Source organism: Haemorhous mexicanus, chromosome 17 (assembly GCF_027477595.1).
Source record: "Haemorhous mexicanus isolate bHaeMex1 chromosome 17, bHaeMex1.pri, whole genome shotgun sequence".
NCBI lineage: Eukaryota > Metazoa > Chordata > Aves > Passeriformes > Fringillidae > Haemorhous > Haemorhous mexicanus.
Window position 1 is genome coordinate 11,064,067 of NC_082357.1, and position 26,990 is coordinate 11,091,056.

The window sequence follows — 26,990 nt, forward strand, 5'->3', positions numbered from 1 at the left end:
CCCGGTGCCGGGATCATGGCGGCGGCCGAGGCGGCGGCCGAGCTGTCGCAGGCGCTGGCCCGGCCCCTGAGCCTCCTCCAGCAGCCCGACTGCGGCCGGGCGGCGCGGCTGCGGGCGCTGGAGGACATCCGCGCCCAGCTGCAGAGCCGGCCGCTGCCGGGCGCGGTGCTGCAGGAGGTGTTCGCGGCGCGGCTGCTGCGGCCGCTGTCGCGCTGCCTGGCGGGGGACGCGGCGGAGCGGTGCCGGGAGCTCGCCCTGCAGCTGCTCCGCCACGGGCTCAGCCACGGCGAGCGGCCCTGCGAGGCGCTGCCCGTGCTCCTGCCGGCCCTGGCGCAGCGGCTGTGCCCGCCGCAGGGCGCGGAGCCCAGCGAGGAGCTGCGGCTCGGCCTGGTGCAGCTGCTGAGCCTCCTGCTGCAGCGCTGCGGCGCCTCCATGGCCCCCTACCTCGGCGACATCGCCCGCGTCCTCCAGGCCACCCTGCTCGACCACTATGCCGAGGTCAGGCGGGAGAGCTGCGGCTGTGCCGTGGCCTGCGCCAGGGCCATGCCAGGTGGGGCTGAGGAGGGCACGCTGGGAGGGAGCGGGGATGCAGGCGGGACAGAGATGAGGGGTCGCACTCGCTCTCACAGGTGTGCTCTGCAGGGTTTGGAGGCTCTGTTGGAGAAAAACCATGCCAGGAGTGCAGGCTGAGCTGTTAGGTGTGGGTAGTAGCAGCAGGAGGGGCTAGGGGAGGGTTTGTGGGCAGCGTTCAGCTCTGATACTGTATAAAGTTACTGCTACATAAACACAGCAACAGTCAGGCTGCTGTTCGTAGTGGTACAGAAATCATGTTGCTCCAGATCTGTCAGCCACATAGAGAAAGAAATAGAATTACAGAACAGCATTAAGCAACCCCCGCCTCCCTGCCCCAAACGCATTAGTCCATCCAAAATCATCTTGTACTGCTGGCCCCAGCAACTGTTGGGTGTCATGGATATATCCATGCTGCATAGAATCAGAGTGTGGTTTGGGTTTCAATGGACCTTAAAGATCAGAGAGCTCCAGCCCTCTAGCATGGACAGGGATCCTGCCCATGGTGGGAGCTCACATGGTTGATGTTTCTGTCTTTCTGCCCTAACAGAGCACTTCCACATGCAGTCAGAGTCTCTGATAAAGCCCCTAATGCAGACAATCTCCCACCAACACTACAGAGTTCGTGTTGATGTGATTCAGGCTACTGGAGCAGTGATACAGTTTGGGAATGGAAAGTCTGTGGATGATGTCCTGTCCCATCTGGCCCAGAGGTTATTTGATGAAATTCCCAAGGTGTGCTTTTCTTCCTCCTTTTCTTGGCATTTATTTTGAATCTGTTTAAAACCCACCCCCATGGCGTGGGTTTCTTGGTGTTTCTCTTCCCACTTCCCCTGTTTTCAGCTGCCTTGCATTCAGCTGAGATCTGTAAATACATCTATCATGGTTTAATCCCAGATGGGATTAAGGACCACACAGCCCCTTGCTCACTCCCAGCTCGTGTCACCCGTCCTGGCACTGCTCCCTCAGCTGTTTGTTTTGCTCCTCACTACCAGAGCTTGAGACACCCAAAAGTTCTTGACTTAGGGTAAACTCTGCTTAGCAACAAGTAAACATCAGTGTGTTATCAGCATTGCTCTCACACTAAATCCAAAAAATAGCACCCTACCAGCTGCTGAGATGAACTGTCCCAGCTGAAGCCAGGACAATGTCCCACCCAGCCTCTATCAGCTGTAATCTGTTCCAAACCAATGCTGGTGACTGCTGTCCAGTTCAGCAGGGTGGTGAGGATTTTGTTCTAATGGGTGCCTTCAATTCTGTCTTAAATTCTCTGTCACATCTCTCTGGGCCTTCATTCTCTGGCCTTTTCAGATGCTTGACAAACATGGTATGGGTCCCTTTATAAGATGCAACTGAGGCAGTAATTTTAAAATTAATCTTTCCTTTGTAGTGAACAGAGAAAATTTTCTTCTGGAGATGTGCTTGGAAAGCTACAAATTCCAGAGAAATGTACTTTTCTTAAATTCTCAAGAAGGAATTAACCATGAGAATTCAGTTTATTGAGTTAGGTCTGTGTCTTGTCTTCCTCTCAGAGCTGTGCTTTTGTGCAGCAGACAGTCTAAGACTCACTAAGCCAAAGTGAAAAATGAGAATGTGATTACTTGTGTGTTCCTTAAGATGCTTCCTGCAAGTGAGGAAATGCTGGGTTCCTGTAATTTCTTCTGAAAGTATTGATGTGCTTCACCATCTCCTAAATACAGAAAGCAAATACTGTTTTTATTATTTTTCTGTTATTTTCCTGACACCTTTAAAGTAGTTTTTTTGTCTCCCTGCAGGTACGGCACGCTGTAACAGCTGTCATTGGAGAATGGCTGTTGCACCTACGAGACAGATACTCATATTTTCACAAGCTGATCCCTCTCTTACTTGGCAGCTTTACTGATGAAATTCCTGAAAATACGTATGTGGAACACTTGGTCTTTTTTCTCCCCCCCTTAAATAGATGGCAAAGAAGTGTTCCCAAGGTCACAGATGTCTTGCTTGGATGACAAAACCCCCACTTCTGTTTGTTAGTTAGTTAGTTTGTTTTTTCTTAGATTGAAAATATTAGCATTATCTTCAGTAACTTTTGTTGTACTGTCCTTTCATACTACATTCAATTAAATGTGAGAGATACAAAGTCAGTGGTGGACAGAGACAGAATTATCCCTTGGGAGAAGAGGCCTCTGTCCACTGAGTACAAAAGAAATAAAACCTCTCAACTTAATGTGCCTAGATTAAGTGGCAGGAATGCTTCCTATCCTTCCAGCTGAATTCAAGTAGTCAGTTTTTCCAGAAGTCTCATTTTAAAGTGGTTTTCTTTGGGGGCATGGTTCTATAAAACTCTTATTTTATATCTAGGAAACTGGCTTGGACCTACTGGGAAAAGATAGGCTTGCAGTGGGAAAAGGAGAATGAAGAAGATTTGAAGGATAAGATGGATTTTAGTGTTTCACCATCTCATTATCCCAAAGGAGGTAAATGTTGGTTTTTGCTTTGTGAATAATCTCCAAGAGCTGCAGTGCAGTACTGACAGCAGAGCAGGATGTGTAATATTCATTACAATATGTAATATTAATGTACAGAGGTAGCACATAAAAATATTTATACAATTATTTAAATTATTAAATTAAAATTTTAAAAATGATTGTTCAGTAACTTCATTCTTTTTTTTTCTTTTTTTTTGTTAATCCAAAAATTCATTTTGGAGAAAGTAAATGAGGCTGCCTGTGCTAAAAAAAAAGTAAAGCAGTGGTGCAGAAACAGCAGTAAGTTCTACATCAACCAGCAGCCAGGTGCACAGTGGGCACAGAAATGACTGGAAAAAAAGGCAGGAGAAAAGAAGCCATGAGCTAAGTCCTTGAGTAATGAGTGCAGGTCACAGCATTAATGATCCATATAATTGGTGCTGAAGAAAAATTTGCAACAAAATAATTTCAGACTTCTCTGTGAGACACTGGGATGCTACCTAAAATCTGCCAGTGCACATGAAGAATGTGGGAACAGAGTAATTTCCTTTATTATACACAAAAGCCCCAAGATATGCAGAATGGGTAGTTTACTTTTTATTGCCATATGATTTATAGGTGGCTTTCAAACACTGTGTTTGCAGTAGCTTGAAGCTTGCTTCCTGTCTTGGGTTCACAAAGTTAATGTTTAAAAATATGCATATGGGAGTTGGGGGAAGAGAGAGTTTAACTGGCTCATTTATTGATTTCTATACTCATATTTAACTGAACAAAAACTCTTTTGGTGTGAAAGAACAGCTTCATGCTTGACTTGTGCCTACATGACAATCACATCACAGAATACCCAGCAGCAAAATCCTTTCCATGACAGTGGGTTCCGGAGCTCTTTCTTCTTTGAATTACACTTCTTTTTTTTTTCTTTAAAGTTGTTTTACTCAGTAATGCTTCAATGAAAGGGGAAGCACTTCATAATGGTGACTGGTTTGACAGAACTGTTTAGCTTTGAAGGCAGGCAAGTTGATCTGTCATCCTTCCCAATCTTTTTTCTTTCCTCCTTATTTTCTACAGAATTTTACCTCAGGGGTCTGGAAATGCTAAAGAACGCTTTTACTTCCACTAGTCATGGCAGAAACATATTTCTTCTCCTGGCAGTCAGAGAATCTTTTAACAGACACAAACTGATGAAGTTGAGTGTCTAAGCTCCAGTCACTTATTTTGCAATGACCATGATTTAATGAAGGTCATAAAAGGTTTAATTTCATTGTCTTGGAACAGTGATTACCATTTGTGCAGCTGATGGGGTCACCTTGCTTAGTTTTGTCTAGGTGTGTGTTGGGGTTTGTGTGTGTAAGCTGTTGTGATGGGGCTTTTTAGAAAGCCACATCTACCAATTACTTCATAATTAAATGATATGTGATCTCCTAAATAATTTCCTTAGCACAATAAATATGCTTCATGAATTTGGGCAACATTCCAGCCCCACATTAAATTGAATTTTCATGCATTTTTCTTGGTAGAATGCTGCAGTTAAGGCTTGAATGTGACGTATATGGGCGTATTTATATATATGTGCACATACTAAAGAATATTTAAAGAAATGGCCTGATAATTTTGGACTTGAGTCCCAAGTTAATGGTGGCTTTTAGGTATCAGTTCTTGCTGTTTATCTTTACTTCCAAGTTATATGTCTTATTAATAGTCAGGCTTGATGTGACAGATAGAAGAAAAGTCATAGGAAAGGATGATTGGCTGCTTAATCCTACAGATACAGAACTTTATCAGAGACACTAATATACCTTGTGTGGTGTCCTACCACAGCCTGTGTATGGATGATTGTTATTATCTGTGTCCTTTCTCTTAGCTCTCCATGAACACTTGGTTGGTTTGGTTTTTTGAGAGAGGGGTTTGTGTTGGGGTATTTTATTACTTTGTTGCCATTTCTTGTGACTTTAGTGTAGTGGAATATTTTTTTCTCCAACTGTGAGTCTGTAGTACATTTTACTTAAGTAGCTTTGTCCAGCTGTCAGACTAATGGGCCTGCCACAGGAGCCCTGCTTTGATCTCCCAGTGACAGATCCTGCAGGTCAGAGGGGAGCAGAGGGAGACCTGGTGTCATCCAGGCACTGCACAGCTTGCACTGAGCCCCAGCACTCATTGCCTCAGGATACAGGTGCAGACAGTTTATAGCAGGGAAGTCTTTGACAGGAGTAGCTACAGGGATAAATGCCTGCATTTGAACATCTGAAATGAAGGAATTGCTGATAAAGAATGGACCAAATTCTTCAAACAAAATTCTGCCTCGGGTTCAATAGGATGCCAGTCTGTATTTGCTGTCTCAGGTTGATTTCTTTATTTGACCTCTTGCTACTCATTGTCAGCTTTCATAATCCAGAACGTTTCTTCCATTGACAGAAGAAGCAGCAATTCATGTCCTGATGCTTGAATTTTATTTTTTTCCCAGTTAGGTATTTAAGCCCTTTGTATCCTCAGACCATTTACTTTAGTTTTCCTTTTAGCATTTGTAGTTACACAGGCCAGTGCAGGAAAATACCCTGAGACAGCTCAGTCATTTTCTTCCTGAGCATTTACAGAACTCTGTATCAGAAATAAAACATGCACTCACACATTCAGTGTATTTTGACACCTCATAATGAATGATGTCTCTTTCTTAAAAGAGCATGTGAACATTGTGAGTGGCAATTATGAAATCTTGCCTCTCAAAGAACAACTTTTCAGATTTTGTTTGTATAAACATATACAGTGTTAAGAAAAGAAAATAGACCGTAGGAAAAAAATCTCTAAAAAAGTTTATTGCTGTTTTTTGGAAAGGGCTGTCACAGCTTTATCTGTAAAGTACAGAACAGGACATTTGTTTGATGTTTGTGATATTGGTCAAGTTGCTTTTCTGAATCTCAATGATTTATAAATTAACTAACAAGTTAATTTGATGATTACCAAGACAGTACAGTAGGTATTTGTTGGGAAAGGCAAGTTTTAGTTCTCCAGAAATCTGCACCCTTTGTTAAGGCAAGGAATATATATTTGTAACATTTTTGGGTTCTTTTTGAAATCAAAAGATAACCACAAAAACTCACTTTCCATGAAGTTGTTACAAATTAAATTCAGTCTTAAGGAAAAAAAATACATCCCCCCCCAACTCCTGTATCATCATTTTAAATGTATTATTCAATTTTTGAAACACTGAAGAGGCACTTCAGTGAGCTGTTTCACCATGAAAAGCCTTAGCAAGGAGATGATAAAATAGCTGTGATTTTTAAAACACGATCAGTTTGTTGGCCTGATCTATTACACAGCATCTGTACAAGCCACAGTTCGTGCCCTTTCTGCCTTCAATTTGCCAGATACACTTTTAACCTTTTCCTTTAGAGGGCACAATTGACATTGTCTGTTTTTCTGCAGCTCATGTCTTCTGTGCTGTTTGTGCCTTCTACCTTCTTTCCTCCTCCAAATTACATTGAACTTGGCATTTGCATGCACAAGTCTTTCTTCATCTGTGTGTGTTTCAGTTAATTTTTCTTGGGATTTGTGTTGCTATCAAAATTAAAGGGGAATATTAAGCTGTGTTTTCCTAAGTGGGTAAAGGCACACATTCATTTCAATTCTCTTTCTGTAAACATTTTAAAACATAAATCTAAATTGCCATCCAGTAATAAATGCATAAATGTTCAAAGAGCTGTGTGGAGTTTTAATTCTGCAATATTTAATTCTGCAATATGTATTGCAAGGAAATGCAACTTGCACAAGTAAATTCCTCAGCAGCATTAGGAATATTTTGTTCTATGCTGAAACAGAAGCTCTTACTTTGCAGCATTTAAACTTTTCTGAGATTGTTATGCATTGGCTTTTCCTTTGATATTTCTTTTTGGGTTGTTTTGGTTTTTTCTAGAGACTCGACCAGGACTGGGTTGTCGGGAACTTGTGTCAAGAAACCTCTCCAAAATTCTCCCAGGTCTCTGTCATGATATCACAGACTGGCTTGGAAGCACAAGAATCAAAGCATCCCAGCTCCTGTACACATTATTGCTGCATGCAGAGGACCACATCACCCAACACATGGAGCTACTGCTGAGAACTTTGTACCAAGCATGCTCAGATGAAGAAAGTGAAGTTGTTAAAAATGTAAGTTTGGTCTGTTAAAGTAGCTGTTGTACACTGAATAAAGACTTTATAGTCTTCAGTCTGTCTTGTGAAGGCTGACTTCACCTTAGGTCACTGGGAATTGCCCAGGACTGAAGGATCAGGCTCAGGTTTACATGGATGTTAAAAACACATGCACATTATACCTCCCTAATCTGTTAAACTAAATGAATTCCTCTATTACTGGCATGAAGACCAATAGCAAAGTTATTTAAATACTGTTTAGTTTGTATGCCAACCCATGAAGCATTGATAATAATCTCTCTGAAAATTATAAGCAGTGAATTAAAGTGTAAAAGCTTTGGGGCAACAAATTGAATGTAAAAAAATGTGCAGGTCATGCCCTTTCAAGTTAATTTCACTTACCTCTCCCTGCTCCATAATCCAACCATATATTGAGGTGTGTTTATTCCGTGTGATACCCATATTCAGTGTTTGAATCCTTGACTTCATGCTTGGAAAATGTGGGGTTGGGGGGTTGTGAGTAATAATTAGTTTGATTTTTACTCACAGTTGATTCTTTCAACACTTTGATCAACAAATCAGTAAAACAGATGCAGTTGAAGACATGAGATAAATTTAGCAAAAGAAAGGCAGGTGGTACAAATGCTTTTACAATTTAAGATAAAATCTTCTGTTCCTGTTTCTACTCAAGGAAGAGAACATATGTATAACAAAAATATATCTACATAATTTACTCTAAAGTTACAAATTTTATTGCGTTGGGAAATTGGTAGAATGTGTTCTGCTTACTGGATGAAGATAGTCCAACCCTAAATCAGGCTCTTCTTTAGGTTCCTGCTCTCAGCTGAGCTAAAAGAAAACATAAATAATTAGGACAGTAAGGCCATGTAGCCCTGCTGTTCTGTCAAATTTCCTATCAAGTGCTTATTGCTATAAATATAAATTCAAAAGAATGTGTTCAAGCAACACATAGCTGTCCCTTGCCTTTCATTGGCCATACTTATCTCTTTCTTAGAATTCCACCACTAATCTTCTCACAGGTTCTTCCAGAGATTTATTCCTAGTTAGGAGATTATTTCAATATTTAATTGTACTTTTTCTTGTGCCAAACATAAGATTCAGCAAATTCTGGTTTTGGTTGGCTTTTATCTCTTAGTGGTGCAGCTTCCCAGGGTACTGGGATAACCTCCTCTAGTTTGTCACTCTAGGAACCCATTCCATAGCAGCCACCAGCTTGGAGAATGTCCATGTCTTTCTCCAGTCTAGTAATACCAAATGAGACCTTTTCAATTTTTTCCCCTATTGAAGAGAGCAAATTAATCAGTACAAATGTATGAAATCATATTTTTTAACTCTTTAATTGTATTGTCCAGTTTTCAGAGCATTAAGAGTCTTTTCCCTTCTCTGTGGTAAATATGGAGGAGAATGGAGTTCACATCTAAACAGAGAATGTTACAACTCCTTTGAGTCCTATCCTTGTGAAAAGAAACAGCTCTGTATAGTGCAGATTTAAACTGTGGAACTCATTACTGTGTTCTTCTATTGAGGACTAAAAAAGCTAGTATGATTCAAGTATTAATTAGGTGCAAAAAAAGAGTCATATCTAAATCACTAGACTATAAATGATAGAGAAAGCTTTCATCTTTGGGGATATGACCCAACCATGAAATCTGTGGGACTGGAAGAAGTGTTCCTGTTGCACAGGTAGTGCTGCAGTAGTTGATTGTTTCTTTGTTCATGCACATGATACAATCATGTAAACATTGGGCATCAGTCAGGCAGTAAGCCCTGGTGTGGTGGTGTTTCCTGTGGAATAGAACATCCTGATACATCTGCAAGGCAGGAATGGGATCAAAGGGTGTCCCTGTCATGGGGAACACACAGTAATTTAAGCCTTTCAGTTAAAGAAGTAAGATGGAAAGCAGTGGGCAGTTCCTCCCTGGCATTGCTTCCACACTTAACCTGATCTGTGATGTCAGCTTCAAGGTATAGTACAATAACAAAAAATTCTTCCTTCTACTTTTCATAGTTACAGCTTTTAACAAACAGGGGGTGATGCATTAAGGGCAAGCCTCAGAACAGCACGTGAGGGACAAAGTGCTAAAGCACTAAATGTGCAACATCTGGTTACTCTAAATTGGAAACTTTATTACAGTGAAGTTGTACACTTTGTTTCTGTGCACTGCTTTTTCATGGAAGTTTGTGTGATGTGGGGAAGGCTGCTTGTAATGCCTTATTATGTGCTTGCTGAACATGTCAAGAAAATTTCTTCATGCATATAATCACTACTGAGTGAGTGGAAAAGGCCTACAAGGCAACTGCTGAAGCATTTAAAATAACAGCTGGAATCATAAAAAGAAAAAGGCCGTGGTACCTTGAACAGTCTTTGTGTCTTCAGGAAAATCCTCAAGTTATTCCTGTTCTTTTTTCAGAGTGTGAAAGCGGCAGAATTGATTGGAACGTTTGTCAGCCCTAAAGTGTTTATGAAATTGATCACCCCAGCCTTTGAGCAGACACCCAAAGCCTCCTGTGTGATGGTTCTGGCTGCAGTGATTCGAGGGAGCCCAAAAGAAATCTTACAGCCTCATGTGGCCCAGCTTGGCAACACGCTGTCACAGGCTGGAGTCTGTCAGAGGTCTGAAGAGGTAAGGAAGGCTGTAAAAGACACAGCAGAAAACAGGCTTTGACCAAACTACTTTTTCACTTCTTCTCCCTAAATGCTCCCATTCCTATCCCTCCCTTGCACACCTGTCTCAGGATACAGTTGTGGACATGTGTCTGAGACAAAACAGGAGCTTCCCCATCCTTCCTGGGCCGTGTTGTGGTCTTCTGGGCAATCTGCTGCTTTCAAAGACTTACCAACAGTCCATCCTCTCAGCAGATGTAGGTTCAGGTTTGAGAACTGCTCTAAAAGACTTCATGTAATGGTAAGCAAATGAAGAAGCAGGACAAGGAGAGAAGCAGCTGTTTAGTAAATACTGTACTAACAAAGGACTACCCTGGCTGGTCCTGAGGCAGAGTTTAACCCACAGTTTGAAATTCCTTGTGTTCACAATCCAAACAAGATCATGCATTTCAATCCTCATCAGTAAAAATGACTGAAAATTTTTTATAGTCTATTGTAATTGGCATGTCAGGTTTCCCAGGATTCACTCTGAATGTTATCTGATTTTTGTTTTCCATTCTTATTTTCCATTTTAGAAGGCAGGTCCCAGCACTTTATGTGTATATTTAGGAGCATATTTTGCAAACTTTTGGGCTTGGTTTCTTCTCTTTATGTGAAAGTCTAGAAGGAAGACCTTTGTAAATTAGAAATTAACTTCCAAGTGTATCCTTAGGTAATAGCTGAGCCCAAAGACTATTTTTATTTTAGCATTTGAAGAATATTCACCAATTGCCATATAAGGAGATGAGAGATTTTCTTAAATATGGAATGGATATTCTTTAACCTGCGGGATTCTTTTTCCTTCCCATGTTCAAATGTAGAAGTAGATCTGTTAGAGATGCACAAGAGGAATCCCTGTAGTTTTCCCCACAAATAAAATCCTGCCTTTCATTCCACCAGAAGTTTGTTAGACCTCTGCTGTTAAGATGACCAAAAAAGGACCAGTGCTGTGCCTTGAGGAGCTCTGACTTCATGTCAGATGTAGGCTTCCCTTAAAACAGTTATTCATGTGTGCAAACTGAATCTGGCCTAATTGCCTTTTTGAGCCAATGTCAGAAATACATTTGAAGTTCTTCCCTCATTAGGTTTCTTCCCTAATGGAATATGTACCAGTGATGCAGGAATTAACCTTAATCTCCATGAGCCTGTGATGATTAGGAGCTCATATAAGTGGAAGTACTATAACCTGATTGTTCAAATAACAATTCCCTGAGGTATAGCTGCAAAATTGCTGTGAGGTTTAGGCTTACCACTTCCATTTGGCATTGGCTCCAGGAGTCAGATCCATCTGCAGCTGAAACTTTGGCAGAATTGTTCCAGCCTTTAGTCTTGGAAAACAATCTCTCTCTATTTTAGCCAGTGAATGCTGCACAGACACTGTTTAGCTAAGGATTGACCATGCCCATGAGATTAATAACACTTATGGCTAACCTGTTCCTAGACTCCATTTATTTTTTGGGAGTAAATTTGTAACAATGGCCCCTTCTGTTCCCTGACAGCTTCATGGATATCTGATGCACTTTATCAGAGAAGTCATGGCAAACTAACTGACAACAGTATTGACTTGAACTGGTATCAGGTGGATCAAGATAACATGAATGATATGGCATCAAATGAGATAAATTGGCTGAGATAAAAGCAAAGGCTTGGGATTTTTTTTTGGTTTATGTATTTAGCTGTCATTGTTCATCCAAGACAGTCAAACACAGAATAATATTTCAAAGAGTTGTAACAAATATCTTATTAATTAACAAAATGCACTTGAGAAAGAGAAAGTACTATCAGCAAGCACTCCAAAATGCTTTGATGTTTTTATTCACCATTCACCAGTGGAACCATTGTGTGATTAAGAGCAGGGTCATTTATTTTGTTAACAGGACAAGGTAAACACAAACAAGCAGTGTGGGAGGAAGATTATATTGTATTCTGTAAAAAGTAGAATGTAGGTAATTAGAAGAACTAACAAGAAATAACCAATATGTTACCAATGTAAGGGATTATACTCAGTGCTCAGATTTAATTGCTATCATTTCCCATATCTCTCCTTTAAAGAAAACCTGATATTTGCTAAAAAAACATAATAAATATGTGTTTTTATTAAAAAATAGGTCTTTTATATGGAGCAGCTGCTTTATTGTGTACAAGCATTGATTGAAGTGTGCCAGGAAGACTGCAAAGAAATTAGCTTGCAGCTAATGAAAGTTTTGGTGACCATAATGGCAACACCATCTTCTCAGGACCTTAAAGAAAAGGTAAACTATGAGCTGGTTTTATATTTTGTTGTGTTCTTGTCTTTTCATATTGATAAGACACTTTGTGGAAGCAGAGCCATAATTATTTGTGGGAGTATTTGTGTTTAGTCTGAGATTGTGCATCTCTGACAGTACAGACTGTACATGGTTAGTACCAGAATTAAATCTGGAGTTGGGTTTACAGTTTGGGACAGCAGAGCCTGGAGAATTATAGTTTTTCATAACTTTGATTAAAAGCTCATAGAGTTAAAATACATTCTGGTTGCAGAAAAGACCCTGGAATTCAGTTTTATTTTGTGGTCAAAAGCATCTAGTATGGGTCTGTAGCTGCAGTTACAACTATAATTTTCTTTTTCTGTAAGTGTTTTTAGGTTAAGATTCAGAATAGATGTCTTGAGGTGCATTACTGGAGCATGGGAATCTTGGAGCTGGATGGGGGCAGCCATGGGCCTAGCAGAGCCCTTTTTTTGGGGGGGTATTAACCACCTGCTCACAGTTAGGTAAAGTTTCAGAACAAGAAGTGTCCAAGATTTTATGTTTGTACTGGATCCTGCAAAGCCTTGGGCATGCTGGTGATGCTGGTTGAACTGTTGATGTTTACCTTTTAGTGGATATAAGTCACTGGGAGTGTTTGATTATAATGCAGGAAAAACTGACATTTATTTTCTGACTGTTAAAGAACAATTCACTTAGAGGTCAAGAGTACTACTGGCCTTAAAAATGGGATGGTTTAATAGTGATTTTTTCATCTTTAGCCAAATATCAGACTGATTTTACAGTAGTTGACCTTTTTACCTCCCCACAAGAAACAAAAGTTTGAATGTCCCAGGAATGCTTTAAAATCAAGGACAGCTGTACATGCCCAGATAATAGATGAGCTTTTTTGGCTCAGCATTATCTCACCCCCTTATTTTTCTCTTCCTCTTTCTTCCCCGAGCTAAATATCATATAAATCAGCGAGCCATCCTCATGCAGTACAATTATGACCTATCCCAGTTGTCTTTTTTCAAACACACACCTTAAGTGCAGTGGCTATTCTGCTTCCTTTGCTCTTGCTCCCAGGCATGGTATTCCAAAGGCCTGTGTAGGATCAGTATTTATGGCCCCAGAGCTGACAGGCTGTCTCTGAGGAGGCGTTTGCTCAGAGAGCTCTTCAGAAAGAAATAAAGTGGAACAAAGCTTGAAACAAGTACTGAAAAGACTTTGCAGGTCAAAGAGGGGTGGGATGATGATCTGTCTTATGGGAGTGGGATTTGGAGGTTTTGTTTGTTTGCTTGAGGGGTCTTTTTAAACCAAAAATCAGCCTTAGACAGATGGATCTGGAATGTTTTGTGGTATCTTGCCTGTTTATCCCTGCAGTGGTCTATAAAGTCAGCAATGTCCATTTAGAACCTTACAACTTCATACTCCTAAGAAGAAAGCAGTTTCATGGAGATAAATCCTGATTTTCATAAATGGAAAACTTAATCTCCTGAGATTATTAAAGGTTTAAGATGTTCCTGCAGTTCCAGATGATTTTTTAAGTTGACAGTACTTTGGATGAGAATCCTTTTTCTCATTAGCTTTTCTTTCAGCTAGACACATACAAAATCTGGCAGTGAGATTACATAATTGCAATATTTCAAAATGGTCAAAAAGACAAATATGGCTTGAATTTTATTTTTTTCTCCGGTTACTGATTATTCCAAAACTTCAAAGTGAGCTGTACAGCTTGGAGAAGGCAAGAAGTCCCTGTTAAAATAGCTTAGGAGCATGTAGAACAAACGTATCACAGCTGCTGTACAAGTATGAATTTTTTGTTCAGAAAAGAAATCTGTATTCAGACTCAAAAGATATTAAGTATAAACGTAAATTATTCAAGAATTTGCATGATAGAACTTTATGTGAGGCTTTACTGTAAGGGGACAGAAGACCACTGAGATAGTGGAGACCACAGCTGCTGTGACCTGGTGGTGAACACTCAGGCCTGGCCTGATTTTTGGCTTTGTGTCCTGATTTTTGGCTTTGTGTGCATCATGTTTGTGGTTGCTGGGGGCTGAGGGAATGGACCAAGACCACCAGCTGAGCCCAGCAGAGGCACAAGGAGCAGGGTGGGCCACAGCCCCAAAGAGACTGAAGCTGTATCAGTTGGTAGAGTCTGATTTGAGCTTCTCAGGGATTTAACTGGTGACCTAAAAATAAGGTTTTGTTTCATTATCAGTGCCCTGTGCTATCCTGGCTCTTCTTTCAGCACACTGATTATAAGCAGGAAAATATTGTGTCCTTAAACTTTTTAGCTTTCAAATAGAGGAAAGAGAATCACCTTTATTTTTATTTAACTGTGAGACACTGCTTAATGAGAAAATATGCATCAACCTGCTGGCATATTTAATTTGTTCTCTCTTTTTTTGTTTTTAATTGCATTCTTGAAACCACGGAATTTACTTTAAATCATATGTGAACAATATATTATTTTGTATCTCTTGTTCAATGGAAAACAATCTTGTGTGTTATGTGTTATGGTGGGATTAAAAATGAGGAATAGTTTCTGTCCTGACACATTCTGTTTAATGTTACAATTAATTTACAAGTAACTTGTATGTAAAATATTCATTTATCTGAGTTGTTTTGGCTGTCTGGCAGAATGCTTCCATAAAGGAGAAATCTACTGTGCTTGAGGCAGGCAAACCTGCTTTAACAGTAACCTTTGTCCTTAGCAAATCCTGATTTATTTATTTTTTTCTTCAAATTCTCATTTATTTTCTCCACATCTGGTACTTCCATAAAAACATCTTTGTCTGGCAAGTGATTAGTCTGGAAGAGTCTAAAGGTCCTAGACATGTTTGAGCTAACTTGTGTGGTTGAGTTCAGCTTAAAAATATTAAAAATATGAGTACAATTTGTAGTTCTAGTGCAGCACTTGGAGTCAAATGATGTCACTGCCAGCACTGCACTCCATCTTTCCCTGCTGAACTGGCCCTGCTGGCAGCCCTTGTTATTCCTTAGTGAGGTTCCCAACAGGGCCTTGCTCCCCATTCTTGATTCACAGTCTACTGAAATCACCAAGGCTACAGATCCTGCTTCCAGCATGCTCTTAATCTCCTCCTTGGAGAAGTTTTATACTTCTGGTAGGAGCCTTCAGGAGCTGTAAAAGCAAATTTTCATTTGCTTGGAAACACATCTGCTGCAAGTGATTAGGAAGATCTACAGGCATCCTTGCCAAGCATGCTCATGTCTGGAATTCATTTAGTAGTTCTTCTTATATGTTTCATTTGTACATGTTTTATTTGCATGTCTCATAGGATGGTCTTAACTCTAAACATGAAGAAGGTATTTCTGATGTAACAGTGAGTTTTGGTACTCCTAAGCAACAGAAGTTGAAAATTCAAAATGAGCCTGCCCAGCTACTACAAAGAGAGAGCATCTTTCATAATTAAAACTGGGGGGAGAAAGGGAGGAGGGGAAATTCCATGTCTTCTCTTACCTGCAACAGCAATACTTTTTGGAAGCTACCATGGCTTGGGATTGTGAGAAATTCCCCCTGTCTTTATTTTTTAAAGCATTCTTAAATTAAGGAGAAAAATCACTACATCTTTAAAACCACTAAGAGCCTTTTTTATGATGTGGTTAGTTTTTGGATAGGTCTGCACATGGGTTAGAGACTCTCCCATTTTGCTGTTAGGTTGCTGTGTTCCTGATGATTTCATTTTGAAATCAGAACAAATGTTTCACTTCAAATAAAAGTTAATGGATGTAGTATAGACAGACATTAAATATCAGCCTTGATTGTTTAATAGAGGTTATGAAAATCTTCCCATGTCCCTTCTTTTCTTACAGGATGAGTTCTAAACATTTGGGGTTTTTTAATGGTTTCAGTTAAGTATCCTGTCTCTGTTCTAACAGGTGGAGAAGACAATGTCTTCCTTAGCTGCAGTGCAGCAGTTGGAAAGTTTTCAGAGTCTCTACAAGCAGCACATAATTCAGCTGCTGGAGTGGCTTGCAGGGTCCTGTGAAGGGTGGAGCTGCTATTCCCCAGAAGTGTTGCAGTTCGAGGTCATCGCAACCCATTCAGGTAGGATTTATTTAGTTCTAAAGAAGATCCAGTCAGGATCTCCTCAGCCTGCAGACAGCTTGTGTTTTGTAATGAACAGTGTAACATTCAGAACCTTCACAAGAACATGATGGAAAATAACAGAAATGTTGAAGCAGTTCATATTCCCAAAGATTCTCTGGCTACAGGGCAAATGCTAAAAGCACTTAAGGAGAAATGCACTTTCAGGTGAATGAAATAGGTGAGGATTACAGGGGGACAAATTGATGTAGCTTGTGTCCAAAAATCCATCTATTTATCCCATCTATTCATTAGTCTTTCAGAGGACACCACCTCTCTCTAACAAACAGTTCCTTACTGTGGCTGTGCAGCATGTGGCCATGCAGAGGTGAGTGACACACTGGTGTGCATCTCACACACCTCCAGTCCTGCACAGTGAGCACTCCTCTGTCACAGTCCCCAGCTGGCATCAGCAGCAAGGGACATGGTGACAGGCAGTGCTTTCCACCTAGACACCCATTTGAGGATTATTAAAATGAAAAGTGCTGTTTATTTGTTTTTTCCTTTGTGTTGGTTGTAACTGGGATGGGGACAGTCACTTCATGAAGTATCACTGTGCACACAGTTAGATGTGGACAGGTATATTTTAAAGGAATGTATCTTCTGCATTTAATCTTTGAATCTCAAAGAAACCCTCATCAAACCTATGTGAAGCACCCACTTGTTGGTTTGTGCAGCAACCAGCATAAGCCCTTTTTTTGGTTTTCATCTGTGAAAAGAACAAAAAGTTACTTCAGTGTGAGATTTGAGAGGCCAACTTTTCTGTATATTTGTGCTCCCATTTCCATGACTGAGGGACTTCTAGACAGTTGTCTCTGTTTTCCTTAATGCTAAATAAATCATCAAATGTCTGGGCAAACGTTTTGGCTTGCACCCAACACTGGTAATATGCTATTGTCTGTGTTTTCTGTCTGACACAGCAGCTCCTAGAGCTATTTTTTTTTCTTTCTTTTCATTCCCACACATAATGTTGTTTTTAATCAATTTAATCAGCTTTACTCAATTCATATTTTGAGGTTTTTATGTTTTTCAGGAGCGTATGCTTAGGCTGAAATTAGCAATGTAGTTTATTTTGTTTATTTTCCATCTGTTGAATTTGCTGTTATCAGTTTGATATAGTAGTAGTATCTTGTGAATGTCTCACAACTCACATGCAGCAATGTATCTTGAATAAATGCTGTGAAAATAAAGACCTATTTGTTGGCACAGACATTTAGCAAACTGCAGTTCAACACCCTGTATTGCTTCAGTCTAGACAGTGAAATTTGGGTTTTTTTCATTATTATTTTAAACATTAAATTTCCAGATATTATTAAATGCTATTGAGCTTGTTTTTTGAATACTTCAATCTGTCCATCCCATGTGTGAGGAATATTCTTGTCATCATGAATACCAGTGTTGTGTCTCCTCTGGAAGAGTTTTCTGAGTTAGTGGAGTTGGATGGAATGTGCATCTTAAGGATGCAAAGCTGAAGAAGTTCCTAAAGGAAAGTAGTTTATTGCAAAAATAGAGCAGAAAGAGCATTCTACAGCAAGAAGCTTGCAGAAGAAAGTGTGTGTACAGTCTTATGGACTCTTCCTCTTTAAAAGCAGGCAGATGTTAGTCATTATCAAGGATAAAGGCACAAATTTCCCTCAGTTGTGGGAAAAGAACTTCTTAAAATGTTGGGATAACAGCTTGGAGTTTTATTTGTTTGTTTATTGTTTAAATTTATCACAGGATGTGAAAATATTAACAAACTAAAGAGTTAATTTAGAAGATATTTTTATTTCAAGTAGCTTCTAAAATACATCATATTTTGGATTGTCATATAAGCTGAAAATAAGCATTATTTAAAAAGGGAGAAGGAATGCTGCTGCAGTAATTGTATTATCCAAGTTTTGAAGCTGATCCTTTCAAACAGGCCCTTTCCTATGCCTCTGGGAGTCATGAACCTCTCAAATGCTGCATGTGGAAAAACTTGAAAGAAGAAAGTGTAGCTAATGCTGCTGTGTCCAGAGGTGTGATGGTCATGCCAGATCCAGTGTAGTTTTTCATTAAGTTTAAGAAAACCAAAGCTTTGTGCATAGCCTCAGACTTGCAGAGTTACAAGGGAGCAGCATTAATCCTCCAGCCAAAATGCCCTCTGGTACTGATGGTCCCAGCAGCTCTGGGGGGTCATGGATAGATCCATTCCAGAGTCATGAAATGATAGAATGGTTTGGGCTGGAAGGAGCCTTAAAGACCATCAAGTTTCAACTCCCTGCCATGGGCAGGAGCACCTTCCACTAGCCCAGGTTGTTCCGAGCTCCATCCAGCCTGGCTTTGGGCAGTTCCAGGGATGGGGCAGCCACAGCTCCTGTGGCCAAATGTGGTACAGCCATGTCAGGCTGACTAAATGAGACATGGGGAACTGATCTTCAGGCTGCTTCAGGCTCTGAGGAGTCAGCCTGGGGATTTGTGCACCACCAGTACGGTGTGACACGGATCCCTCAACAGCTGCCATGCGAGAGTGGGAAGCCAAGGACTATTCTAACACCACTTGTATTAGAAATTTTAATGCACCCACATATGAAACATCTAAATAGAACTTACTAGTATTCTGAAAAAGCCTTCTGTGTTTGTTTGCTAGGTGCTGTCATAGGTGAAGCTCTGGATGACTTTGTTCTGGTTCTGAGGACGTGTCTCCAGGCAAACAGAGATCCCCAGATGCGGTTAAAGCTCTTCACTGTTTTATCCCAGTTGTTGCAGAAAGCAAGTGAAACCATCAATTCTCAGGGGTAAGTGGAGCTCTGATTTCACACAGCTATTTGAAAACTCCAGTGGCACTAAGAAATAATGACCTTGAGAGTTATTTAACCCCTATAACCATCTCCATGTGAGTGTGGCTGGAAGAAGAAAGACTTTCCCACCATCTTCTACAGTCTATTTTTCTTACTGTAATTTTTAATAATGATTAGGAGGGTAAAGTGCAGTAATTAAAAAAATATATATAAATAAATGGAAGTCTTGGCTTCCTCCACTGTAGTCTTCTTACCTGTGCCATTACTGGGAATTTAAAGGAATGTCATGCAGATCTGGATAGTTTTCAAAAAAAAAAAAAAAGAAGAGCTGTGGTTGAAAAGAATACTTTTTGAAAGCTAAAAAGGAGATTCTTAGGAAAAGGATTGAGGAGGGGGGATGTTACTTGTTTAAATACTGTAAAAACTGTAGTCAGTTACTTGTTTAAGTAATCATGTAACTGACTGATAGTTATAAAATTAATCTAGATATTCTACAATCCAGAAAAAAAGAAAAGCACTTTGAAAACTGTTTGAAGTGTTCCCGGATCTGTCTATTTGTTTTAAACCAGTTTGTATCATCTAACTGAGAGTGTAAAGCTCTTGGAACCAAGAAACCCAACCCAATGAGCTGCCAGCTTCATTAATATTCTCAGGAAAGGCAAATCATCAGTGTGCAAAAAACAGAAGAGTGTTTCAAAGTAATTCAGTGAGTATGGCCACACACCACCCCAGCTCTGCAGACAGCATGATGGAAGTTGTTTTGCTCAGGGCAGTGTGAGTGAATGGCCTTTGTCAGGATGAGATACATCCAGGGAGGGTCACAGACTTGTTTGTATGAAGGATGGTCCAGTCCAGCTGATTATGAGGCTTTGTCCTCTGACAACAAAAGCAAAGCTATGAATTTTACCAGTAGGTTTATCTTCAAGACTCAAAAGCAGTGGGAGCAGCTAAATGCTTCTGAAGTTTTGATTCTGCTTGCCATGGACACAGCAAATGTTTTCATGTAGGAGGTAACATGTGGAGGTTTTGTGTTGAAGCATTGTTTGCAAAACATTTCTGGAAGTTTTGATTTGTAAAAGCCAATCCAATTTTGTTTCAAATTGCCTGAGTTTGGGATGTTCAATTTTAAAAAAAGAAACAACAAAAGCATACACAGAAAACCCCAAGACATATAAGGCAAAGTGCAGCAGTTTCATAAAAGCAGAAAAGGAACCAATGCCAAACAAAAATGTATAAAAAATAATTAGCATGGAATGAAAGTTTAAGTATGCAAGTTCATAAAACCAATTTTAATGGAAACCCAAGCTCTGCTTTGAAACATCTGCATAAGAGCAGGGTATTAATATCTCTGCAGATCACATTTTAGTGCTCTTGTATCCAGCTGAGAATGAAGTATCAACTCTAAATACAACCAGCACTGACAGGGTATGTCCTTTCCTGGAAATTACTGACTTTTAGAATTAAGTTACACAGATTTATAGCAATAAGATCTGAAAATGGAAAGAGGGAGCATTTAATTGCATCAGCAACAGCAAAAATAAAATGTTAATGGTTATGAGAGATGGTTGGGGAGCAGTAGTAAGTTCCAGTTGCACTCTCACATTCACTGCTGTCAGTAATTTGTTTAGCTCCTTGAAATGGTTCTCAGAGTTTGGATAGGAAGGCTTTTGGTTATAATGCTAAACACAGTTGTGTGGTCACCTAATTGGGTTTGAGTCTGACATGACTGAGTCAGATAATTGCCAGATATTGCTTTACTGATTCTGTTTCAAGGCACTAGAACAAACATTCTCACAAATAGCACAGCGCCATGGTTAACATAATGCTGATGGAATTTACCTTTGTGTTTTGACAGATTGTTTTCTCACTGCAGTTTAACAGGTTTTATTAAAAACAGCAGCAGCTACTGATCAGATAGCACAGACAGCACAGAGCTGCTTAGCTTTGGAGCTGAAAGGAGATTTGGAATGATGCTGATCATTACTTTAATTTTTTTCCAACAACTTTTTTAACAGGAAATTATTAATGCTTAAAAATGTGTTTAAACTACCACATCTAAAGGGTTTTACAGATTTAGATGTGTCTAATGGGACGTCAGATTTCTTGTTATTACTTAAGTGCCATCTGCTGACAAGAAGCAGCAGTGGATGGATCTCTGAGTTCTTCAGAGCCCAAGGGCTCCCTTGCCAAGGGGAAGCAGCAGCCAGGTGTGTCTATTTCCATAATGTTGCAGGTGTGTGTCAGCACATAGCTGAGGCCTGGCAGTGCAGCTGCTTGTGCTTTAGTCAGGTAATACCTGGATAACAGGGACTGCTTGCAGCATGGATTCTTTTTAAAGCATTCCCTGGTAATTGTTAGTTGTTAACATGGACCTGTTATGTTCCCCCTGTGTCTTGGCACATCACTAAAGGGGCCACTCATTCACCCTGGCAGTGTAGGACTCTTAGAAAAGTCAACAAGAGCTTGTTCCCTTTGTATCAAGCAGCAGGGTGGGGATGTGCTGTTGGGCTCTCAGGGGCTGCACTTTGAACAGAGCTCAGAGGGACAGTCAGGGTAGGTTCAGTCTGTTTGCACACTGCCAGCTGCTCTCTGAGGCACAGGCACAATGGATAACCTGAGCCTCAGTTACCAGCCACAGCCAGCCACTAATGTCTCTTTGATGCAGCAAAGTATTAATTAACTTATAAGATCTGTATTTTTTTTCCTCTTGATTTGAGATTGAGCTGTAACTAAACAAGTATGAGGGAATCCTGCCTATTGTAATTGCTGACTCTCACAGCAACTTTTAGCATTATAACAACCCATTGAATGGAGGAGGAAGAAAAAGCATCAGCAAAAACATCACAGATTTATGTGTTTGTAATAAAAAACCCTAGTATGGGGACTGGCACCATCAGAAAATCCTACAGACCTTTCATCTTTGGGGGAAACAAGTTTCTGAGCCAAGAGAGAGCTGAAATATTCTGTGTAGGCTCCCAGCTGTATCAGTGTCATCAATAGCATTCATCCTTTTCACATTATAAATACTTTTTCCTGGCCAGTCTCAAAGGGCCTCACAGATATTAATGAATCCTCACAGCACTGCACAGGGTGTTATCTCCACTGCACAGACAGGAAAGGTGAGACACAGAGAAGGTAAGAAGTTTACCAAGATAACACTGAGTCATGGTCATTGTCTGAAGTGGGAGAGTCTGGGCTCTCCTTTCTATGAATGTTAGGTATTTGTTTAAACATTATCTAGAAAAAATAAGTTGTGAAAACTTACCACATACATTACAATAACATTGCCTTAGAAGATGTTATTTATTTTTTTACAGAGTCTTTTTTTTCCCCTTTTCTGCCTATGTTTCTATGACAGAAAATTCTCTTTTACATCCTGTCAGTCTCTTTATCACTTTCTCATGAACCTTTATTTTGCTTTCTTATTTTTGGCTTCAGGCTGTTCCCTAGCTACCTTGAGACTGTGATAAAAGACATCCTGGCTCCTAATCTGCAGTGGCATGCTGGAAGAACAGCAGCTGCCATCCGTGCTACAGCTGTACTGTGCCTTTGGGCTCTCATCCACTGTGAAATGCTTTCACCAAAAGAGGTAAATTCTTTCTCATCCTTTGAAATCTTAGGCAGGAAAACAAAATAAATGCAAGGGAGAAAAAAAGAATAAATCCTTAGGGTAAGTAATATTTTCAGAAGGACATACAGTCTTCATAATAAAATTCATTAATTGTAATTGAATGTTAATGACTGAAACAATCACTAGTGCAGGGATGATGACATCCTGAGAAGAGATCTGAGGCCAGCAAAATGCTGAGGTGTAAAACTGAGTAGCATCAAATTTTGTAGATATTTTTTTCTAACAGATCATCAGTTCTGTAGACCAAGGTACTGACCACTGGGAACACAACAATCTGGGTGCTGTGAACACAACAGTCTGGGTGCTGGACATTAGTGGACCCACAGCAGAGCCTGTGCAGCAGCTCTGGAGCCAGCCAGGACGAGCTGTGCTGTCACGTGGCAAAGACAAGTTGTCTGGTTGCCTTGGAGCCCACAGGTCCATTTAGAGAAAATAAAAAAACATGTAAAGATTCTGAGAAAGGACAGGAGGGCTTGAAAAGGAACACGAAGAAAATGAATAGAGACTGGAGTGCCACTTGAAGAGTTGTTACCCATCCCTGATAAAGGATTAATTGAATCTGGGGGTGGTTTTGAAGCTTCTTTGCTAACAAAATTAGCATTTTGAAATTATGCACTGGAAATATGTTAAATACAAGGTCATTTTTTAAAAAATATATTTAATTTAAATGTTATTAAATGTTCGCAGTCTTTAGTGTCTTTATACCAGACCTTAATTGAACAAAGTGCTTAAACACACATAACTGGTTGAGCTCACACACACAGAAACGTTGATATCAGAAGCTGCTGTTGTAGCTGAACATTTTTTCCTGAATCGGTGCCTTAGTGCCTATTTCTTATTAACGGCTGATGTGAAACACTCGGAATTCCTTCCAACTCCGAGCCTGCCAGCCGCCCCAGCCCGGCGCGTCCTGTTGGGCTCGGGGCGCCATCTGCTGCTCCCTGTGCGGAACGCGCCGCTCCGCCTCGCTCCGAGCCTCCGCAGTCTGGGCTTTTTTTTTAAAGCCAGTAACTTTTAAAGCTTTTCCAAGCTTGAACATACATATGAGTTACATAAAACTCATCTACTTGTATACTGAATGCTCATGAGCTGGGTGATTGACTGGTGGATTTTCATTTTCCAAGCTAAGGTAGAGGCAAAATTAGAGCTCTGTAACTTCAGGGATTGTCAGGCTAACGTTTATAGCTAATTTTTTTAAACTAAGTAAACAAGTATCTGGCACAGCTAATGGTAAGTGCTGTAGCACTAAGCATATTTTTTCCATCCTTTTCCTATTAACTGTAGATCTTAAAAGTAAAAGATGAGCTGATGCCCCAAATTATTGCTTCCATGGATGAAGACTCGAAAATTACTCGACTGATGGCTTGTCGTATTGTTGATGTTTTTCTAAAAGTCTGTGGGAGGCAGTTTGATGCAGATAAACTTAAGAACACTTACACAGGTATGTGTAAAGGTTTGGTAGACTTGGGGTGAGGGCATTGCTGGTTTGTTTGTGTGTTTTAATCAAGATTGCAATGTTGAGATTTGCTTTTTTACCCAAAGTGCCACAGTTTACTCGACTTTTAAGGGTTTGGCAGAACCAAGCAGTATTCTCAACGTCATTATCTATCAGACCACTAGGTGGAACTTCACTCAATACTTTGGTTTGTGCAGGGCTTGCCAGCAGCTCATCTGCATTGCTTCAGAGTTTGGACTATGTGAAATAATGTGCTAAGTATAGTGAGAGCAGAACAGTACTGCAGTGTATAAATGGAAGTCACATTGTTCTCCGTGCTGTGTGTGAGAGCCAAGAGCAAACCATTTCAGTGTACCATAAATAGACCTGAATAGGTAGTGGGTTGGGTTTTTATCTTAAAAAAACAAAACAAAACAAAACAAAAAAACACCAAGAAAACTCTAATCTAGAGTTTTGTATTGCCAATTAGAGCTAGGAGCTGTAATGCCTTTTAGGATGGAGTTGAAGTGCTAAACTATTATTCAGAAGTACAGACTATGCTTTGAGCCAGGTTTTATGTTCTTATACAGACAAATAAATTTGGCTTTCCCTAACTCAGCATCTTAATAACTCATATTTTTTCTTACATGGCACACTAGAAATCTAACTACAAACATTTTTATTTTGGAGAAATACATGACCAGATAATTTTCAAAGTATATATGTCTTTGTATCTTGCATATTCACGTAGTAATTCACTGAAACAGTAATATTTAATTTATTAATTTAATTCATATTATCTAATAATGTAATTAATATCAAATTAATAGAAATGCTGTGCTTTATTAAAAGTAGAAATACTTAAACTCTGTTCTGTAATGCATAAATAGACATCCATAGTTCCTTGTTAGGAGGAGTGCTCAATAATGTTCAATTAATCTAAATACTTCTGTATATGCCTTTTATTAACGTTTGGACAGCATCATCCAATAACAATGAATGAGGAGCTTTTAGGAACAGTGTATACATGTATTTATTATGTTCAAAAGACAAAAATACATCAGAAATGTAACAATAATTTGAATGTTGACAGAAAACATTTGTTTTTTCAAATGCAAAAGCCAGCTGCAGTGTTGCCAGAGCATTTTGGTTCTTGCTCCTTTTCAGAGGTGTTGAAGCGTCTGGACGATGCCTCGTGTGAGGTGCGCCTGGCAGCTGCTCACACCTTGGCTAATTGGTTTAAGTGCTTAAAGGACAGTGATGTGAAATCCTCAATGGAAAATCATGTTGAATTTCTGTACCAAGAGCTCTTGGTACATCTCGATGACCCAGATGAAAATCTCCAAAAAGCAGTCCTAGGTAAGAATTTCAGACATGTATTTTTTAACAATGTTTTTTAAATCATCATTTTGAGTGTTCACGAAGGCAGCACCTATGGGTAGAGGACAACCCTGCCAAGCTGGAGCTTTCCTTTGGGTTTCAGTGGATGAGCTCTGACCTTTTACCTGTGTGCAGAATGAATGCTTTGCCCAGTGCTCCCCAGGGGAGGTAGCAGGTCAGCTTTACCTCCAGAGACTTTATAAATGGTAAACAGGATATGGAGCACTGCAGGGTGTGACCAAATCCCAGCTTGCAGGAGGGGCTCTCTGGAATTTATTAGTGTAGCAGCCTGTGTTGAAGAACATAAATATCAAAATACAGACCTCAGCAAATGGGGGAGGGAGGAATTGTGTTGTCATCACTGCATCACTTAGGTAACAATTTCCTAGTTTGCTTTCAGCTACTTTGAGGGAACTTGGGTAGAGAAACACAAAGCAGCTACTGATTTATAAAACATATTTTTGTCTTCCAGAAGTTTTAAAGGAAGGAAGCATTTTATATCCAGATCTGCTGGTGAGAGAAATTGAAGGGGTTTTACACAAGCATCAAACACCAGTCTATTGTAATCAGCTGCTACATCACATTCAGTCAGCCAAGGAATCAGCTTTATGAATCACTGCTGAGATCCTGTGTAGGAAACTGATGTGAAATCTGTATGACTTGGATTATCTTTGTATTTTTGTTTGCTTAAGAAAGGCTGAGCTGGAAATACATTGTTTTTTCTTTGTAAATTCACTGTTGGTTCATTTGAAAGTGAAATTAGCACAATTCAATGTTCTTTGCAGTTTGAACAGTTCTTTGTATTTCCTAGCAATAAAACAATGTTTTAATTCACTTTGCATTCGTTTTTCAGATACAAGGTTTAAAGAAGGAATGTTTTTTCAGGAAGTTAATTTTTTTATTATTTGACAATGTAATAATTTAATGTCAGATTTACTAATGTAATACAGCAAGGATTCAGTCTTTCAAAAAGCATTTCAAACTGAATAAAATCACACTTCAGAGTCAGCTATGTGGTGACCAGTTTTGTTAGGGAAAAAAAAGCAGCCAGGCTTCTCTTTCATGATGCAGCAAAGAGTATAATGTTTTGAATATTCATATTTATGCTGATATAATAGGGAAATAGGTAGCACTAAAAGAACAGTTTTTATTTTTATTGTATTACATTTCATGACTGAGTAAAGCTGAATTTTTTAAATGAAGTTTATACATGGAAAAATGTTCTGTTTTGTCATTTAGATTAACAGTATTTATATTTTTGTACTAAATAAATTTCATTTGCAGTTTTTATGTTTATACCACTGTGCCTTGGAAATCAAGCAATGTTTATTTGCATACTGCTTTGAAATTAAATTCTGTGACTTTAGGTTAAAGCTTGGTTTGTTTGGGGTTTTCTTCAGTAGCTTTGTAGTATGTAAGTTTTGGTGTCATCTTCTGTTCTCAGCTGTGTAATAAAAAGGGGAGCTCCTGGATGCTTGTGTACACCATTGTGGGGTAGAGTGCTGGAGGTTTTTTGCACACAAAAATCATGGAAAATCAGGATTCTGATGTGGGTATTTTAAATTATCTGTATTACAGACAGAAAGTGCTCTTTGGCTTCTAATTCCCAAGTGCCTTGGCTTTGTGTCAAGTCTAA

The 26,990-nt window shown here is 39.7% G+C and overlaps 1 protein-coding gene across 1 annotated transcript; it reads left to right on the forward strand.

Annotated features, from left to right (window-relative positions):
* On the forward strand, window positions 1–26,727 carry DNAAF5 (dynein axonemal assembly factor 5). The gene is made up of 13 exons (XM_059862209.1): window positions 1–550; window positions 1,121–1,305; window positions 2,346–2,470; window positions 2,911–3,026; window positions 6,925–7,157; window positions 9,572–9,784; window positions 11,913–12,056; window positions 15,939–16,107; window positions 18,758–18,905; window positions 22,347–22,497; window positions 23,824–23,980; window positions 25,142–25,333; window positions 25,827–26,727. The coding sequence occupies exons 1-13, from the start codon at window positions 16–18 to the stop codon at window positions 25,964–25,966; spliced, it is 2,508 nt and encodes an 835-aa protein (XP_059718192.1). The 5' UTR covers window positions 1–15; the 3' UTR covers window positions 25,967–26,727.
* The last annotated feature ends 263 nt before the right edge of the window (window positions 26,728–26,990 follow it).

What these genes read in the sequence shown, in the direction of transcription:
- DNAAF5 (XM_059862209.1), top strand. Translation starts at nt 16, where the DNA reads ATGGCGGCGGCCGAGGCGGCGGCCGAGCTGTCGCAGGCGCTGGCCCGG. An exon ending in CTGCGCCAGGGCCATGCCAG is followed by an intron (nt 551 to 1,120) that starts GTGGGGCTGAGG and finishes CTGCCCTAACAG; the next exon opens with AGCACTTCCACATGCAGTCA. An exon ending in TATTTGATGAAATTCCCAAG is followed by an intron (nt 1,306 to 2,345) that starts GTGTGCTTTTCT and finishes GTCTCCCTGCAG; the next exon opens with GTACGGCACGCTGTAACAGC.